The sequence below is a fragment of the Urocitellus parryii genome, chromosome X (genome assembly GCF_045843805.1).
Source record: "Urocitellus parryii isolate mUroPar1 chromosome X, mUroPar1.hap1, whole genome shotgun sequence".
Lineage (NCBI taxonomy): Eukaryota > Metazoa > Chordata > Mammalia > Rodentia > Sciuridae > Urocitellus > Urocitellus parryii.
In genome coordinates this window covers 125897173-125918322 of record NC_135547.1, presented here as the reverse complement: position 1 = coordinate 125918322, position 21150 = coordinate 125897173, and the positions used below count along the sequence as shown (strand labels likewise).

Sequence of the window (21150 nt, the reverse complement as noted above, 5' to 3'; positions counted from 1 at the left end):
TGGTTTTGAGAGGTGCCTTTAAGAGGCATTTGGGGTCATAGGGAATACTATACTTGGAAGAGATTAATGGCCATCTCAAAGGAGTAGGTTCAGTCTTGTAGGACTGAATTAGTTACCACATGACTGAATTGTTATAAAGGAATCCTCCCCACCCCCAGCCATGTACTTTATACATGCCTATTTCCCCTTATGCTTTGCAATAATGTCACATATTAGGGGATCCTTCCTAGATGTGGATACCATGCAATTTGGTCTTTTTAGTGACCAAAATCATGAGCCAAATAAAACTCTTTTCTTTATACATTATCCAATATCAGGTATTTTGTTATAGCAGTAGAAAATAGACTGAAATAAAGACATAAAAAGGAAGTATAGTAAGTGTAGAAAAAGAGGGTGTTTGTCATTTTCAAAGCCACTGAAATATATGGGAGTATATCTTCTCCAGGAGAAGATACCCTAGAAATCATACCTTCCCTTCTTTGATCTTGGTTCCAATAATTTGTCGTCTTTGCTGAATGATCTCAATGAGAAGATCACACTCCTCAGTCAATTTGGCTTCCTGGCGTGATGCATTGACCTATAGGACAAATAAATTAGCAGTTAATTTGGCCTTCATTTCTACTTAGATAATATTTTTCATGTATACTAATTTGTTTCTAGTAATATTTGAAAGTATATTTAAAATGTTAACTTTTTAAAAATACTTTTTAGTTGTCAGTGGACCTTGCATTTATTTATATGTGGTGCTGAGAATCAAACTCAGTACCTCCACACATACTAGGCAAGCACTCTCCCACTGAGCCACAACCCTAGCCCCTAAATGTTAATTCTTTTCTTATTATGCAAGGATGGAAAATACAGGACCTAATTGCCTACTCCCTATCTTGTATCATTGGAAAACATTATTATCCAATGAGAATAAAAAAATTTCTGCTAGGTCAGATGCAGCCTCAGAACCTTTTTTTTTTTTTTTTTTGTGGTGCTAGGGACCGAACCCAGGGCTTTAGGTATTCGAGGCAAGCACTCTACCAACTGAACTATATTCCCACCCCACAACCTTTATTAACATAAGAGGTAAATATCTATTACCTATTAGTTGGAAATTGACATGTGAAATGAAATATATTTGTAATTCCTGCTTTTATATTTTGGGAAAATGTGTCAAACTTGTCCTATTAAACATAATGAGTAAATTTTCAACAAATCTTATTATTTGATGGAAGACAGAGTACTATCAGTATCTTGTAGAGAAATTTTCCAAAAGTAAATGTAGTCAGCTTACATAACATTTATCTTAAAATTTTTCATTAAATATGGATAAAATATGTAATCAGTAATAAAACATTGGAAAAGATACTCAAAAAGATGGTTGGACATTGTATTTATCTCAACACATAATTTTAAGTTTCACTCCTGGTAGGCTGAAAAGCCATGCTTTGACGGAAGTGCACCATTCTTGTGAAAAGGTGGATCCTCGAAGAATGGCCAGCACTGGAAATTTTTGACTCATTATATGCAAGGGAGAGTTACAATTAGCTCATTCTTGGCAACTTGACTTGGGAAATGCTCAGTACATGCTATTTCCTCCACCTCATGACAATTCTGAAGGGCTTATTCACCAACAGAAATCCAGAAATCACAGCTGTGGGAGATGGAGATAGAATGCACAACTTTTATTATTTTAGCACAGCCACAGGAGAAGTTGAAATGTTACAAAGAATGACAATGGCACTGATTATTCTAGTATATCTCACAGAAGAGACAAGGCCCTCTTATGAGGCCATTTGATTTGGAGATTTTTACTACTGTAATCTTCATTTTTTTTATGAATGAGATGCACTGGAAGTAGGGTCATGAGTTCAGGATAAAAATCTATAGATCATGGCTCAGAGAAACTATGCCCTGTTTCTAGAGGCTCAGGATTCCTTGAACTTTGTTCCTGGTCCTTATCAGACACAACATAAAGATTACTCAAGATATCTTATTAAGATATCATGATTTCCTATAAATGGCTGCTGACCATCATCAGCAGCCATTTACAGGAAATCATGATATTATGACCTATATCAGATTAGCACACATAGGTATTTGCTAAACATTCATTCAATTAACAAAGAAAAAAATGTAAATGCATTGATTGACAAGTGCAAAATATGGAATTTATGCCAATACTTCAAGAAAGATAAGCCTAGTGATTATCTTTCTTGAAGTATTGGCATAAATTCCCATTTATTACTTTTATGTCATCATTTCTAGCACAATTTAAGGTTTTGCACACAAATTTAGATGTCTATTGAAATGTTTATTAGAAAGTTACCCTCAATAAATTTCTTTTCTTTCCTTTTGACCTCATACTGAATTTAATAACTGATCACAGCTGAGCTATGAAAAGGAAGGGATCATACTGATAACATTAGCACAGTCTCAGGAGGCTGAGACAGAAGGATTGCAAATTCAAAGCCAGCCTCAGCAATTTAGTGAGACCCTTCCTCAAAATAAAAAATAAAAGAGCTGGTGATGTGGCTCAGTGGTGAAGCACCCCTGAGTTTAATTCCTGGTTTTAAAAGGATAAAAAAAGCACATTATGATGAAGAAAGTTAAATTTCTAGAAAGTAGCACTGACAAAGATTCTTAGCTTGGCCAAATTTTAGTCAGGCTCCTGCATCTCGTTCTAGGCTCATCTGTGAACTTCCTTGTAAAATCAACTTTTAGCAAGAAACTTGCTAAGCTGGTTTCATCAGAATCCTTCTGCATACCCAAGGTGATGTCTGATCACCTGGCCTACTTTTAGCAAGAATTATTTTAGGTTAATTTAGTCAGAACCAACCTTACCCCCTTAATAGTATCCATTTTGCTCTCAAAATCATTGGGATTTGAGTTATTTTAGGTTAGAAAAAAAAGTTTCAGTTGCCATTATAACACAAGTTTCAATTTAGTACAAATTCTGAATATTTGATGTTTTGGGGATGAATAGGTTGGCTTTACCAAAAAAGTAGACTGTAATCTACTGTGTTAAGCCAAATACATTTGAGAAACCTGATCCACAATCATCATCACCCCGAAATGTAATTCCCAGAAAGTTGGGAACGTGATCTATTCATCTTAGGCCAAATATTTTCTCAAGATCATTCAAAGAATACAGGCTGAACTTTTCCTTGAAACCAGGAAGGCTGAATCTCTTTTTCTACTTTGATGAAGTTCCAAATTTTTGTTAACTCTAGCATTCTTATGTTCCTCAAGGTACAATAAAATAAGTGGAATATTATCCTATGTTTCTAAAAGTATTGCACGACAACGAGGTTTTCCACAGATTTGTTGTTTCATGTGTCATTTTAAAAAGTGTTAATGATTTGATTGGACTTCGTTTCTCATATGAGCCATTAATTCAAATATAGTAGGGTTTACAGGTTACTTGCAATATGTTCAGGTGTTTCTGGTGCTCAGGTTTGGTTTGGAAACTAGCAGCTCCCGGCTATAATTTTAACTTTTATTTCAGACTCACATCACTTGGTTTAAAAAAAAATCACTGTGGCTGATGGAAGTGCTCTGAATGGGGCCAAAATTCCTTTCCTTAACCTACACTTAACACATTTGTGTCATCAGTCTCTTCCTAGGTCCCTCAGTACAAGGCAAGTGTGGAATAGAGATAATTAGGACTGCTGCCCAGTGGTAGGTGATTACTATATCCCACCTTTGGATCACATTGGAACTAGGGCACACTGTTCCTTTAGTACCCTTGACTTCTCAGGACAAAATTTAACTTAAAATTCAGTCCTCTTCCTATGACAACCTCCTCACTATTTGTTATTTCCTCAAGTACACTGTTGAACAAATTTCACATCAGCCCCTCAAGTGAAGCTTGGCCATTTTTGTCTGGTCATTCTTTTGGCCTCACCTATTTGCTTAGAGTGCACAGCTCAACATCTACAGTCACAGCTCTCTTTCTTTTAAAAGGCATCATCTTTCCCCCCATCGTTTTCTTCTATTCTTTAGGACTAATATCATCTATTTGCAACATACTATACTTACTTCCTCTAAAGTTAAATCTGACCCAATCTCAATTCTTTCTATATTGAGTACTACCACCTCTTTTCATAGGCCCGAACTTGCTGAGGACACAAGTGCCATAGCCAATGTTGTGCCAGTTTGAGTCCTGACAACTTTTTTAAAATGCTTGCAGCTGGGCACAGTGGCACCCGCCTGTAACACCAGTGACTTGGGAGACAGAGGCAGAAGAGGCACAAGTGCAAAGTCAGCCTCAGCAAATTAATGAGGCCCTAAGCAACTCAACAACACCCTGTCTTAAGATAAAAAAAATGAAAAATACTGGGGATGTGGCTCAGTGGTTAAGTACTCTGGGTTCAATCCCTGGTACAAAAACAAAACAAAACAAAACACACTTGCAATGATTCCTTTGAAAAAGCCAATCTGAACTGTTCAATCACTCATTCATTCAAAGAAGAGCTAAAGAATTCTTAACAGTGTATCAGTACTCCAACTGCTGTGCATACAGTGGGTTACAAGAAAGACAATGTCTCCATTATCACAGAGTTTATACCCAAGTGTAGAAAAGCCGCTGAATGAGTAAACAAACAAAAATTTCAGACTTACAGGTGGGGAAAAGAAGTTAGAGGGTAATGTGGTCAAGCATGGGTGAGAGGGTGTTCTTTTTATGAGTGGTCAGACAAGAATTCTCTGCTAATACCCTTGGGGGATGAAAAAGAGCCAACCATAAGATGTGGTGAGGGTGTTTGCAGAACTCCAGGCAGAGTCCAGCAGGTTAACCTCCTCCTCCATCACACCCAGTCCATCTGCCTTATTTGCAGATTCTGTATGTATAATTTTTCTGGCTATGTAATTTTTTAAAAAAATTATTTGTAACAACCAAATAATACTTGGGTCCTCTTGCCTCCATTTGCAGATGTACACAGAGTATCAAAACTGAATTTCCCTACTTGCACCCAGCTGAGGCTGAACAGGGCAATGCTTTGTCTTACGTATCAGGTCTCATGCACAAGTAACCACAGAATGAACATAATATGGAAGACTCTAGCTCAGGAGTCAACTGATGGGTTAGAGTCCCAACTCTTCCACTTGTTAGTAGGGTGGCCAGGTAGGGTGGCCTCAGGCTAGTCACTTACTTCTGATCCTTGTTTGCTGTTTTGTAAAATAATTTAAAAAATGGAATATACCCAGATGGGTTGCTTTTAGAATTTACGGTTATAATCCTGGTGTGATAGTCTGTATATGTATATGTACTAATATATGCAAATGTCTCCTAGCAGCAATGGTTCAGTCCAGTATTCCATAGTTCAGAACTCACAGTGACTTTATAGAATGTAACTATTGCAAATAACAAGCATTGGTTGTTACTCTCTGGTGTGTCATCATTGCCCTAAGTATTTTGGAAGCAGGGAGGGTAGAAGAGGCAGGAAAATTACATAAGAAAAGCACAGTAGAAGAATCTTGCCTGTAAGGAGTTGCTGACTCACTTTCTACTATTCCTAGGGTCATTTTGCCACTTCTCCAACGAGGACCTTTTGATCTTTTACAGTCTGATTGAAATTAGAAAGTTGAATAAGGAAGCAAGTGCAGAAGGCACTCATGCTTAGCCCTCCTTTATCCTTCTATCAGAGATCAAACTCTGCTGCATTTTAATACACATATCAGACACCAGTAATCAGAGTCCCATGTAAATTGTTACTGAATGCATGGTTTACCTTCCTTTTTTGAAATGCAATTACACATAATCATTCTCCAGATTAGTTAATGATAACATAAATGGGTTAGCTATTTTCTCCAAGGCACTTTGTTAACAAGGTCAGGTAAAGTGTCTCCCTGCTAAGTTTTATGATATAACAACTATTACAGGATTTCATGAAAATGGTAGGGTAAAGAAGACAAATGTTTTTTTCTCGTCAAATATATATAAACATTAAACACACTAATAATTGGACTACATGTCTAATGTTCTTCAGCAGTCTGTAAATGACTTCTAAGTATTATTTCTGAAAATTTGCTCATTGACTTGCATTCAACTGCAAAATGAGGTGTTCAGTGCAGAGCATGAATATCATTAGATTTCAGACACATGTGGGCTTAAAATCTTTAGAAATATTTTATGGAACTCTCAGAAAGGAACATTAGTGGGGGGGTACTATTTGGCCAGTTCTCACAGGTGAATTTGAACATGCATTTGAAAATCCTCATTTTCTCCTTTTGCAATGCCTTGTTGAAATGAGTTAGCCATATACAGACTTTCAGAATAGAACCCTCTAATTTTTCCTGTGAAAAGGCTACACTGACTTGATAGATCATTTCCTGTTTGTACACAGATGGAAACTCTGAAGTGAGCTCAGGACAAGATAAGCCCAATGTGTTGGAGACAGGAAACTTACTTCCGGTGTTGAGGAAAGAGGGGTGTTGTACTGCACGATTCACTTGAAGTTCTGTAAGAATGGTGACCCCACCTCCCCGAACTGTGCATTCCAGGAGCCCTCTGCCACATTGGCCCATTATTAATACATTCTTGAACTGGTTCTCAGGATAAAAGCAAAAGTTGTATCATTCCAGTGATTTAAATTAAGGTGACCTTCAGAAAGGTCACCTTATTTATATAATGTTATGTTAATGCTATTATTGTTGTTTGAATTGAAAAACACTTGTCTCTCTTATTAAGAATATATAACTCTGAGTCTGTATCCAAATTTAAAGGGGTTAGTGGTAATATCCACTAATCATGGCATAGTCATCTTATCTCACTCAAAAAGAAAAATGCTGAAGGAGTTCATTCCAATCTGGCCAGGGCTGTAGCAACTGAAATACAACTGAACTTTAGATAAGCTGATATTTGGGCAGTAAGACAAGGATACAAGAAAAAAGTGTGTGCACGTGGGCTCTGCATCCTGCTGCATACTGCTGACCAGGTGCAAAGAGAAATATGAGGATCTGAGGGTGCTGTGGGTTTTATTACCAAAGGCAGCTGTGATGAACATTCCAGACCTTGGGGCAGAAGTTAGACAGAGCTGCCAGAAGGAACAATGAAAGGGGTTCTAATGCTTCAGTTTGTATATAAAACTGAGCCAAGGAGAACTGAGTAAGAGCAGACAGTATTACTGTAATTCATCTAATATGTTTATGTATAATCTTCACCCTGAAACTTTCTCACACCAAAGTCAATTCTTGTGGACCTAGCTCAACTGGATGGGAGGGAGGAGAATGGCCCAGTTCCCACTCTCTGTCATTGGAGAAGAAACAAGAGTACAGGTCAAAAAATCTTAATGTTTAGTATATTAATTTAATATTTTAACTTTTTTTTCAGGGAAGGGGATCAAACCCAGGGCCTTGTGCAGGCAGGCACTTTACCTCTGAGCTACATCGCTAACACCTAATATTTAACATTTATAACTAAAGCTTTATAAACTCCAAGAACAACTTTTCAAAAATAAAATAAAATAAAACATGGAATCCCTTTATGAAATGCTTTTGGTGGGAAATAATACTAATAGTACCATGCTTAGAAGCTATATGTAATCTGGCCTTTAGCACAGAGTACTATGGTGAAAGTAATTTGACCCAGAGGAGATCAATTCTACATATTGATTACCTATCCAGATAGAAATTTGTTATATATCTGCTATGGGATTTAAAAAAAGAGCTCTCAGGAACGTTATGATAAATCCTCTTTTCTTGAATTTCTTAGAGTATGAAACTTGAATGTTGGGTAAGCTAGTGAGATGCCATTAAAAATGGCTACATGCTGTGGTAAGCATTGCAATAAAATTCTCATAAATGAAATACAACTGCAACAAGACAATAAAACTGCTTAGAAAAAAAGCCACTGCTCATGCCTTAAACTTTGAAACTTCACACAAAGGAGTTTTACTCCCAAGTGAATCATTACAGAACATGCCCATCTGAGAGGTTGTGTCTAATTTTTCAGGAAAGCAAAATCTTCAAATAAGGTAAAATAATTTAGAGGGAGTAAAGGCTAAAGAAGCAATTGTTCTGAACTCAGGGACTTGAGAACGTCTTTCTGTGACTGAAATGCCAGGTTTTGTCTTATTTATTGTATGTACTTGGGCATTTACTTAAAGTATCCATGTCACAAGTTCCCTACAACATAACAAGGAAAATATCAATTTTTAGCTGACAGGGCAACTGTGATGCTGCTAAGCATTCTACAGAGTAGAAGGATAGCCCCCACAACAGAGAACTGGCCATTCCAAAAGCCAGTGAAACATGCCTGGCACACAGGGATTACTATAATTGTGTTGACTCACAATGGTTCACAATCTCTGTTGATCTAGACTGTCCATGCAGAGTTAAATCTGCAGGTTCTAGAATGAATAAACCTGCAATGACTACCTAAAGACTTTCTAGCATGAATGAAAACTATATCTTTCCTATAATCAATGAATTTGGAAGCTAGAACATGAGGAACAACTCTAGAATTTTTGAAGCTACTTTCAAATTTCAAATGGATTCCATGAAGGCTGCTTCCTGATGCAACTGAATGGGAGGGTGAGGAGTAGAAGGACAGAGGAAATTCTTCCAGGGCATAGAACAGGAGCTGGGAAATATTTCTTGCAAAGCACTAGACAGTAAATATTTTAGTCTTGTAGGCCATATGGTCTCTGCACAAACTAACCAACTTTATTGTAGTGCAAAACCAGGCACAAATATGTAACTAAATGGGTGTGACTTGGTTCCAATAAAACTTTATTTACAAAAACAGGTGACAATTCAGTTTGGGCTTAAGTGTCAAAGTTTGCCAACTTCTAGCATAAAGAACAGATTACAGACTTTGGAGTCAAAGAGCAGCAGGTGTGAAAAATGTGTTGAATTTCTCTGAGTATATTTCCTTATTTGCATGCTTTTGATGAAAATGTCTGTAAACAATCTGGCACAATGTAGGCACTCTATAACTATTGTCTTCTTTCAAGGTACAAATAGTTGCAATTACTGAACTAATAGGATTTCAATTTGAAAATGACAATGGGCTTACAGTGTGGTTTTTACTTTCCTCACAATATCCTGCTGACTTCTGCCATGGTAATAACAAATATCACTTCTCCTGCAATGTTTTTCCTAGGGCTACTTAACTGACCCCAACCTTACATTCTTGGCACCAATACCACAGATTTCTTTTTTTTCTATTATTTTAGTTGTAGATGGACAGAATGCCTTTTTTTATTTGTTTATTTTTATGTGGTGGTGAGGATCAGACCCAGTGCCTCACTCATGCTAGGCAAGCACTCTGCCGCTAAGCTACAGCCCCAGCCTCACAGACTTCTTTTTGTGTTTAATGGTAACTTTGTTCAAAGTCTGAAAATGAAGAAGCAGATTGGAAGGTGTTGCTCACAATTCATTCAAAAACAATAATCTCCTCCCTTCCTTTCTTTTATTAATTGCACACTTTATAAAACAAATGTTCCACACCCTTCCGTTTGGGCTGAGCACACAGAATGAAGAAAAATATATCTATTTCCCTGTCATGGGCACTTATTCCTATCAAATCTGTTTCATAAAGTTTTTGACAAAATGTTAACGTTCTACTAAGCAATTTGCAACAAATGCATCTAACAAAAATCATCCTTTTTTGAAGGTAAAAAAAATAACTTGCAGAAGATGTTCACTGGTTAGGTGCAGGGGAAATGTAGAGGTGATATGTTTCAGAAAACGGAAGTTATTTCTAATGGAAAAGGAAACTTCTATTCCATGACCTTACATTAATCACTTTCAATCTTACATGTCATTTGTCGTTCTGTGACATTCTTTTTAGTTGTGCCATGATTCCTGGATACCGATGTACTGGAAAAATACAAAGTTCGACTGTATTCAGACTTTAGTTACTTAAGTACAGGTGCAGTTTAATCCCCTGCAAAGTTCTGGGGAGTGAGACCAGATCCCTGGTCTTTGGTATTCCTTACAGTGAGTGAAATATACTTGATTACACCACTGATAAAACTAGAACTTGGAGCCGGGGGCAGTGGTACACACCTGTAATCCCAGTGGCTTGGAAGGGTGAGGTAGGAAGATCGTTCAAAGCCAGTTCAAAGCCAGCCTCAGCAACTTAGTGAGGCCCTAACCAACTTGGTGAGACCCTGTCTCTGACTAAAATACAAAAAAAGAGCTAGGGATGTTGCTCAGTGGTTAAGTGCCCCCGAGTTTAATTCCTGGCATTAAAAAACAAAACAAAACAAAACAAAACAAAACAAAAAAACCCTTGAAAATATATCCTGCTGACTTCTGCCATGGTAATAACAAATATCATTCCTCCTGCAATGTTTTTCCTAGGGCTACTCAACTGACCCCAACCTTACATTCTTGGCACCAATACCACAGACTTCTTTTTTTTTAAAAAATTATTTTAGTTGTAGATGGACAGAAAGAAAATATAAGTGGAAAATTCTAAGCCTTGTCCTTTATGGTGTGTCCACAAGTGATATTTATGAGCCATCTTCTCTGGTTGTCACTCTAGCATACCAACAGAAGCTCCAGATTGATTATTAAGTATCTTTGCTTCCCGATGTTTAATATCCATGTTGATTCACTTATAATGAAAGAGAATAGGGTTTATAAAAAGTGAACATAGGAGCTATGGTCATGCGCAAGAAAGGGACTCATGCTGTCATTTCATTTTAGAAGCTGTCCACTATCCTGTTCTCCCTAAAGAGGGGAATAAGAGAAATATGGAAGTACAGATTGCTGCCAAAAAACAGTAAGAGGTGAAGAAGTGAGACAGGGAAAGGTATGAAGCTAATAAAGTGTGCTTTACCAAGAGCACTAAGGGCAACTGGAGATTAATCCCAATGGACAACTCTGGGAAAGAGTGCAAAACATTCCAGCCCACTGGGAGGAAGTAGGGGACTTACTGAACCTTGTCCCATCAAGGCTGGCTGGAGGCTGTGGTGGTGAGTGATCAGTAACTCCCCTGTGTAATTTACTGGTCCTGGGAGGCATGGAAAAATTCCCCAGGCCAAGGGAGAGAAGACCAGTGACTGCCACATGGGCATGGCACTAACAGCTAGAGAAAAGAGGGTTAATTTGATTAGGCAACTACAAGAAGGATGTTTCTTAAGATGAACTCTTGCAGAGGTCAGAGGAAGGTTGTGTCAAAGTCATCCAATTTTTTTCTGCAGCTCCAATGTCTTCTGACTAATTGTGAGGCTAAACACAGCCTGCATCTGACAGTGCTTTCTCTATTCACCTTGGTCATTCCTGACTTCAGGGCCACAATCTACCTACAAGTATTTATTTGCAACAGACCATAATTGGGCAATGGCTAGTAGAGTTGCTTGGGAAAGAAAACATATGAAATTTAAGAAGTCAGACTAAAATATATATTTCCTTATCTAGATACTCCTTGCTTCCATCATTTCAACTCATTGTGAAATTATTATTGATTTTCTAAAACAGTTGTTTCAAAGTTTTAGGCCTCTGAAGTAAAATTGATTTTTTTAAAGCTTAAGTTAAGGACTGCTTGAAGAAATTCACCTTCTCTCTCTTTCTTCCCCTCTCTCCCCTCCTTCCTCTCCCCATTTCTCTGCTCCCATTATCTAAAACGTCAACTCTATTTCTATATATAAGCCTGACAGATGTTGCCTTCTCACCTTCCTACCTGGAAACCAGAAGACTCTGATCAAGTGTGTCAGGATCAGGGTCACGGTGGGGGCTGGGGAGGGCATCCTGCCAGGTAATGGAAACACTGCCTGCTTTAATTTTATTGCCAAGAACAAAGTCTTCTTAATGTTTAATAGAACCCTTAAAGGCGGGCCTCATTGGCATAGTTCTAATTTTTTTGAAACCACAAACAAGGGGAATTCTTTAAGGCCATTTCATGAAAAGCAGAAGGAAAAAATACTTTATTCTACAAAAATTAAAGCAATCCTTTGTTTCAGCCACTGATCCCAGGTTAACATTTGCATGTGACTTCTTTACAGGAGCATCTGTTGGCACTGTCTACCTGCGTGCCCACTCCTTCATTCAGATTAGCTCATGAAAGAACTAACATATGAAAAAGCTGGACAGAAACTGTCTTCCTTTAGGATGTCATCTTGTAGCATTATTAGCTTCAGATAACAGGCTAAAAGAAGGAACAGTTTGCACCAGAAACCAACAAGCCAACACTCTCTTCTTATAAACCACCGTAACTTAATTCAGTGCTTATTTTGATTCTGCCAGAAAACTAAACTTGCTATGGAGTCCTTGGATTCTAAGCTGCAAGTTTTACTTCTTTCTTTTTCTTTCTTTCTTTCCTTTTCTTTTCTTTCTTTTTCTTTTTTCTTTTTGCCAAAGTCTTAATAACCAAGGAATGAAAGTGAGAGGAAATGAGGTCACTCTAGTTTCTCCATGAATGAGGAGGATGCCAGATATATATCTATTTTTTCTTTTTTGCAGTACTGGGGATCAAACCCAGGCATGCTGTACCACTGAACTATACCTTCAGTCCTTTTCAATTTTTTTTTTTTTGTGGTGCTAAAGATTGAACTCAGAGCCTTGTGCATGTGAGGCAAGCACTCTACCAACTGAGCTAATCCACAGCCCTAATTTTTATTTTGAGACAGGATCACACTAAGTTGCCTGGACTAGCTTGAACTTACAAGGCCTCCTGCCTCAGCTTCCCAAGTAACTGGTATTACAGGTGTGTATCACCAGTGATAATATGTGAAACAAACCTTATGGACTTCAGATGTCCTTTGGTTTCTGGTTTGGAGATTTTGTATATATGTGTTTTGCATGTATGCATGTGTGCATGTGTGAGTTTAGGGATCAAGAGAGTCTGATATGAAGACATGACCCAATAAGTCATCTTTAGACCCTAGTTGACTAAACCATTATACATGCACCAAACATTTTCTTCAGTGTGTTCCCCAACTTGGGTCAAAGTGGCTATTGGTTCACATCTTCTTTCACAAACCAGAACAGGCAGAGAGGGTGTCCTACAGCATCCAAACGTACAGATTTATAAGGGGAAGACCCACCATGACCTCCCTCAGGGCTCAGCAATGCCCCCATATACAGTTCTCCCATTTTTTACTTCCCTTCACCAACTCCATCCAATTAGCCTTTGTCCAGTGGCAGAGCCCCCATGCTGCGCAAGAGCTCCCCTGTATTTCTCTGTTATGGTACTGATGTTTCTAGGGATTTGTGGCCACTGAAATGAAATCACAGAAACACTGTCCTTGTACATTCTTCTCAAGAAGGGCCCTTTCTGGGGCTGCAGGTATGGCACAGTGGTAGAGCGCTTGCCTATGCACATGTGAGGCACTGGGTTCAATCCTCAGCACAACATAAAAAATAAATAAAGGTATTTTGTCCATCCAAAACAAAAAAAAATACTTAAAATTATTTTTTAAAAAAGAAGGGTACTTTCTGCCATTTGGGGTAAGATCTATGCGAATCAGCTAGCACTGGAGGGAAGAAGCAGGTGAACTCTGAGAGCATTCCATTCACTCACCCATAGCTAGTGCTGTATGTGACATTTGGGAGATTCTAGGAAGAGTGTCCCACTTTTCAAGTAGTCTGAACCACAAAGAGAGGGAATAGACATGAACTTACAGGCCAAGAGAATTTTTGTCCAAGGATTACATCTACATGAACCATTCACTATGTAGTTTTCCTTGGCTTTTAAATTCAAATTGTGAATTTCCTTATGTACTCATAAATCTGATAAATTTTTATAAAACCAACAAACAATCACTCATGGGGGTCCCTAAATCAATGTTTGATTAACTCAAGTTGAACAATCACTCATGGGGGTCCCTAAATCAATGTTTGATTAACTCAAGTTGAACAATCAATTACATCTCAATTATATGAGGTCAAATTTATATTCAAGGAAATGTGTCAATCTTAAGGGACAGTACAATGGATTTGAATAACCAATCTAACAGCTCAATCAAGATATAACACATTTGTATAATGCCAGAAAATCCTCCCACCTCCAGTGATCATTTTTCAGATTTTTAACATGAAATTCCTGTAACATTTTAAACTGTATTTATAAATTTACCATGTTCAATTTACAGTATGAGCACTTCAAATGCCTAACAGGATAAAATTAAAGCCAAGTCAATCCTTTCTGAATCCTTAAGTAGCTCTTATAAATCAAAAAATTATTCAATTACAAAAACCATATAGGGAAACTCAAGTTTTCTTGAACACTCCAATATTGTTTTGACTTCCAACTTAAAATCCTAGGGCTAATAAAAATTATATATTTCAAATTTGGAACTTAAAAGCAAATCTATCAAATTTCTATAAGATGCCATTTTTTATCAATGCTACAAATTATAAACATATAAACATATTCAATTCTAAATTCTAATATTGACTCTGTGGTACTGTTAAGGTCTTCATCTTTATATATAAGTCTCAAAATTCCTGGGAAGGAGGAAAAATAAAAGAATATGATTGTACTAAAGGAAGAATATTTTTCATCTCAAAGAAGTTGTGCCTACCAGGTCTATGATTAACAGTCAAAGATTTGAGAACAACCTGAAGGTTCCCTGCTCTACTAGTACCATAGATGTATACTCACTAAGCCTGTGTGATGGTGGGTTCAACATATTTCAGTAAGAATCCCCCTAGGACTTTATCTTCTTTCAGTTCTATCACCTGGTTTGGGTAGAAATTCAGTAGCTAATCCAGTTACCATATTTTATTAGCTGGTTGGATTCAACTCATTTCTTCACTGGTTGATTTTTGTTGTCTGGCTTCAGGCCACATCTATAGTCATTCAAATGCCATTCACATCCAAAGGTTACTGGGATAATTAAATCAGGAAGTGATTGCAAGGGCTTGTCAAATGGTCATAATTGTTTTTACTGCACATTTGCATAGGCCCTACACTTTTGCTTTCCATACCCCACAATCTATACTTTGTTGTGGGACTGTAACATCTTTATACATTAATCTTCTCCTTATGATACCTGCAAGGATAAAGGAGGCACCACTCTGATGAAAATGGACACAAGGCTTCCTTGAATAAACATCCTACAGCCCAATGCCAATATCTCCTAGTCAGGGAATTAGATCACGATGATAGTTTTCATTACTTCATATATGTGAACCTGATGTTCTATCTAGTGAAAACAGTTTTTCAAGTATAGTAAAAGTTCTATCATAAATTCCCAGGCTGAGAAGTTACCTCACTTGGTTGTAAAAACCTTTATGTGTTGCTCCTCGCTGTGAGCCTTTTACATTCAGTGGTAGCCCCAGGCCTTTTAAATAGCTGAATTTAAAATTTCATATTTCTGTTTCAAACAAAAATAACCAGTACTACAATTGCACTCTTGTTAATGGAAAATTTATATGCATGGCTCAATTATTTTGCTGTGGAATTTCAAAATTAGAACAAAGCTCTTCAGTTTTTCCTATAACACTTGGCAATTAAACATAGAAGTCAATTGAAAGAAAGTAAAAGATGTGTCCTGTTTCTCCCATAATCTATACTTATTTTATACCCAGGCATAATTTTTAGTTGATTCTCATAAAGAAGACAAATTTATATTCATTTATTGAAAATAGGCTAAACCAAATATTCAATCCATTGATTCAGCGATACCATGCTTGTCTCTGAATAAAATGAAAAAGAGCCACAATGGAACCCAACATTCTACCTGAGAACCAACTGCACACCTGCAACCATCCTCTCTCACCTGGAACCACCAGCTAAGATCATCTCATGTTCAAGTTGAGTTAGAGCTAACTATAATGGTTAGTTTTTTAACATGTGCAAAAATTGTTCCTATTATTCTTTATATCAGAAACATCTCTACTGCTCTAGTCAGTCACATGTCACTATTTCATGACAAGAAAGTTGTGTGTGGAGCAGTATAAGGAAGATATGATACATAACCCTTGTATTGTATGTTAAGATGCATCAGAAAAGCCATGCTTTCACTATTCCTTTCTACTGCTCAGCTACTGGCCACTCAATTAAGGCCTATTCCTCCACATCTGAGTGTGGAACTTGGCAATCTGTGCTACATATTCAAACATATCTGAGGAATTATCTTCAGAGGCACACACTAGTGATCAAACTCCAATGTGAGTCACTTAGTAGAATTCTGAATACAAAATGATAGTTTATTCCACCCAAACTAGAAAGATTAACAGATGATGAAAAGTTTGGATAATGTTGAAGTTTCAAAGCTGAAATGGAGGGATATTATTCTGAAAGTAATACCAGAAAATTAAGCCTCATTTTTTTTTCATTGATAAGATTAATTCCTTATGCCAAAATACTAGAAGATGCTTCCTGATATCTTCTCATTATTCTTTATGAATATAAACAAGAAAATAATAGTTTATAATGCCTGTTATAAATCCATTTATTTTTAAGGCAATGGTGCTGAATATAAGGGGGTGGGGGAAGTTCAGGTTACTTGTTAGATACTACTTTTATAAACAATTAAATTTAATATTCACCAAGAGAAATAAAGTTTATTTCATAAGCTGTCAAGTTTTGTAAACTTGGTGGCATAAACTAGAAACATAAGCATTATATACATGCAATAGCCAAAAATTAGTTTTCTTCTGAAATGATGAAGTTCTATGTAGACTGACAGTTCATTTTCTCCTCTGTCATGGGAATCCTAAAACCTGAACCTGAGAAATCAACTTTACCATGGTGGTTACCTTAATCCAGTTTCTGAATGTTGCCATATTTGCCCTATCACATCATCATTTCAGAACCATTTACATAGAGAACAATAGCTGAATGGGGTGTGTACAGTATGGTTTAATAAGACCCAGAATCTGACTCTAAATAATCCCTTAAAGCATCCTTCCAGGAAGTGAGATGAGGTAGGAATCTGATCCTTATCTTCAATTGACAATGGATTATAACTTTGGATATTCGAGTTGGCCCCTAGCAGTATATACTTCATCAAAGATCACACATGTCTGTAAGACACATGTGAGTTTGGAGACTGGGCTTCTCTGAATGAAGCAATTGCTAAGGTTTCCATTCAGTCAGAATGCTTTGACATATGAAATTGCACAACAAAATCAATTGAAACAAAATCAAAAAGTTTATCTCACTTTTTAATTCAGTCATTTTTCACTATTTCAGAATTTACAAATAAATGCTTTCAGATCTTGGTCAATGACTTTGAAAGTCTTCCACAGACCCTCATCTGTTTCACCAAGATATTTTAAACAATTTTTTATAAGCTACACATCACCCAAGATAACCCATACCCCTCAAACCTCTCAATTTATAGAGCAGAAACCTAACGAAAAGGCACTTAATTCACCCACAAGGAAGTTTGTTGCTCCACACACCAGCAGCACTGGAAAAACTCAGAAAAAAAGTCAATAAGAGAGCAAAACCTCTCATTAAAAAAAATAAAAATTTTAGTTAGGAAAACAATGACAGAAAGTTTTAAAAAGGTGATTAAAAACAAAGATAACCCAGAGGGGCCAAGGCCAGCATTTTGACAGGATTCTGAATTAGAGCATGCTCTTCTAGGATGACTTGGCAAGGACCACATACCCTGCTGGGCCTCTATCTTCCCTAAACAGCTATGACAGTTATTCACCCTTTCCCAGTAGTTCTCTACCACTATTTCACTGGATTTATAGTCACGGTCACCTATAATTCCCAAAAGGTACATCAACTGTGTGTCAAGATGTTGTATTTGCTACAAGAGAATCTGATGAACACTAGTGATGCTAATAAACTAGTCTTCTGATTTTTCTAAGAAAATGGTAAAGAAGAATGGGATGATGAAGAGATAGTCCATATGTGACCTAAAAAGGTAAATTCTGCAGCTGATCCAAATTTTGATTTTCGCATAGCTTGTCCTAACATTCCATATAACCTTAACTCCAAACTCACCTGAGGGAACTTTCTACTATATTTCTCTCCTACAGGAAAAAAACAAAAACAAAAACAAAACAAAACAAAAAACAAAGAAGCTAAAAACTCATTTGTTTTTAGAATCCCAGCCATCAAGTTACACAAACATTTCTTGGGTAAACCAAAGTTCCTCTTTCAAAGCCTCTGCCTCCTCAGTCACAAAATGTCTTGGCCTTCATATCCTCTGTTCTCTAGTTTGAAAAAGACTTGGCAATTACACAATCAAAAAGCCATTTTGGTTGCTTATCCTCATTTATAAAACAAGCTATGAAAACAATGGGGGTTAGGGGGAAGGCCTTCAAACTCCTCCATTTTAAAGAAAAGCAAAGGTGTAAGCCCAGGAGGAGGGGTAGACTTATAAGGATGTGGCATTTCCTCCCTAAGTCCATGGGAAGGAATTCATTGATTTAATTTACAACAATTAGGAGTTGCCCCTGTGCTGGGAGTTTTTTGGCTCCAGCTGGCATGGGAATTATTTTCTTGAGAAATGCTCAGACCCAAATACAAGGACACCTTCAGGAAGAGGAAAAGGAAGAAGTACAGTCTAGGAACCTCGGATGTGAATCAGGAAATTCTTTTCCACTGCAGTGATTTAAAAGAATAGCATGCTGGTGCCTAACAAATTCCACTAACTTTTTAGAGTTTCCTAGTGCTGTGAGGTTTTCCCTTGCATCAGTGATTGTCTTGCACAAAGACATACATATTATTTTCACACTAACTGAAATTATTATCTCCTCAAAAGAATTAGGGATTTCAATTGTAAGTATGAAACTTACAGAGGTCTGTGTTCCTTCAACATTTGTGAACCTTCAAGGGCAAAGTTCAAACTCAAATGCAATTATGAAAGGCATTCCAGCTCCCATCCCTTCAAAACTGGTTCCTACCTATTCTTCCTTCCTACACATTTTCCATTTCTCCAGATAAAACCATTTGCTCTATATTCATTCAGTCCTTGCTTCCTGTTACAACACTGCAAGCAGTGTTGTTCCTCTCTCTCTTGGTAAACCCAAATGGTGCCTTCCCTTAAAGGAAGGCTAAGATCACATGTGCCCTCTCTCACCCCTAGCTGGAAGTAATTGTATATTACTCACTCCTCACTCATGGCAATTACAGATTTACTTTTTATTATATTGTAAGTAATCTTTTTGTGTTAGAGAAGATAGCTCCCTGTGAACAGGGTTTTCTGCAACTAGCATGGTGCAACATACAGCAGAGTCCAAAGACCAACAGTCTCCACAATAGAAGGTCATCTTAAGCAAAATTAATCAAAACATGGAAATAAGACAAAGAGAAGACAGTGTGCTTTCCAATGTCATACTAGTAATACTCCATGAAGCCAGGCTCAGTCAGGGTTACCTGACTTTCCAAACTGGAATGGAACACAGTTGGGCTTTGTATTTGATATTGATTATGGCTTAGACTCCACAAAGGTGAATATGAACTTAGAGAAAACTGGTGTCATGCAACTTACTTTACCCAAATGTTTTTGCCATGTTGTCCTGTGGGTCACTGATCAGTGTTGTGGCTAATTTGACTCTGTCATTCTCGCATTCTTTTTCCCCTACTGCTCCCTGCCCACCCACCCCCCATGTTTATATGGATCAGTTTCTGGGTATCCTCTTTTGAACCATCTTTAACACCATACTGGTTCCTTCATTAATGAGATAAATAAATCTGGTATGTATTCATTCAATTATTATATGAGAACTGATAGTGAATAAATGTAAAATGAGGTACTTCCACTATCATTATTTTTCTACTCATTAATGATTTTATTTTTGTCTAGAGTGAATGTCCTGAATTCCGAATTTACTCACCTGCAAACATTTTTTTCCATTCCAAAAGATTTATACAAAGGAACAGAGAAAGCTACAAATATTCTTTACTCCTTATCTAGAATGACTTCTAATGACATATATGTGTCTATTTGCAAAACTGCAACAATTGACTCAGTAATAGCTTCATTTTAAAAGCCTATATCTCAACTAAAATAATATCTGATATCTTGAAATAAAAATAGTCTGCTTGTCAATTTCTTGAGTTTATCTCTCATCTGAAATTACTGAACATGATAGAATGTAACTTGACATCATGTTAGGATGAATTGCATTTTGTAAATTCAAGTCATATTAATATTGCATTAGGAACAAGGCATTTGTTCTGAAATCACTACCAGCCAAAATAGAAACCAGACACTAATGCCTTTAAGAAGTAACTAGCAGAAATTGAATGAAATAATCACCCTATCCATAAAGCATTTATAAGATTTACCATAAAACACAGGTATTTTTTAACCAATGAAAAATTATTCTTTCTTACTATTCCATATATCAAATGACAGTGCATCATAAAAATAAAATATAGCACATGAATCATTCTATTTTGTTCATTCATTTATTTGTGTGCTACATATTTACTTTACCCTGCCATAATGAAAACATTATGCTTGTTCACTACTACTTCCAAAGTTGTTTTATCAATAAGGCTCAATGTGTTCCCAGGGGAAATTACTGACACAAGTAAATCCTATTGAAGGAGAAGAATAGAAAGGTCTGGCACAACATGCTGTCGCTGATGCTGCTGCCTTCACACTTCCTACTTCATCCAACATGATAAAAAGATTGCCTCTATCTTAAAGCTCACATAGTTCTTTAAGTCAAGGGGCTCTATAACATGAACCACTGAGCTACTTGACCAGCTCTAATCTTGTCTCTCACCACCATTTTGCTCTTATTGCTCCTCGCTTTTCGTTGTATACATCTTTCCATGCCCCACCCATCACAGCCTGCTCATCGGCATAGACTGAATGGCTCAGATAGGGGAGGAGGACACATCTAATTCCTACCCCTTAGATATTATCACAGAAAAGCATAACAAATTAGGAGTTCCAGCTCACATGTTTCTCAGTAGCCAGTTTTAAACTTTCAATCAAATGAGAGCACTTGTAAGTAAAAGTACAAACTTTATGAACCTAAGTATTTGAAACCTTCCCTCAAAGCACCAGTGTTTGCATAGTAGATATGCTTTTAAGCTGAAAGTACCTGAAAGCAGCATTTACTGATTTTTACCATGCTGAAGAATGTATCACTGCTAAACACCATTGTGTTGTACAAATAAGCTTACCCCCAATGCTGAAGTATTTCTTAAAACAGCTTGGGTGAAATCTACTAAAGTCTCACTCCCCACTAAACCTTCAGCTAAGCTGTGTTCCTCTCTTTTAATTCCCCCTCCACATACCATATTCATCCAATCTAGAATGCTAGCAAATATCTCACTCA

General features: G+C 37.1%; 1 protein-coding gene across 1 annotated transcript in view; it reads right to left on the bottom strand.

The window, feature by feature from the left end:
- Mid1 (midline 1) overlaps positions 1-21150 on the bottom strand; it is a 350467-nt gene that overhangs the window by 42063 nt on the left and 287254 nt on the right. Inside the window, exon 4 of the mRNA XM_026395163.2 lies at positions 470-577. Coding sequence (XP_026250948.1) covers positions 470-577 — 108 coding nt within the window. The remainder of the gene's footprint in view (positions 1-469; positions 578-21150) is intronic.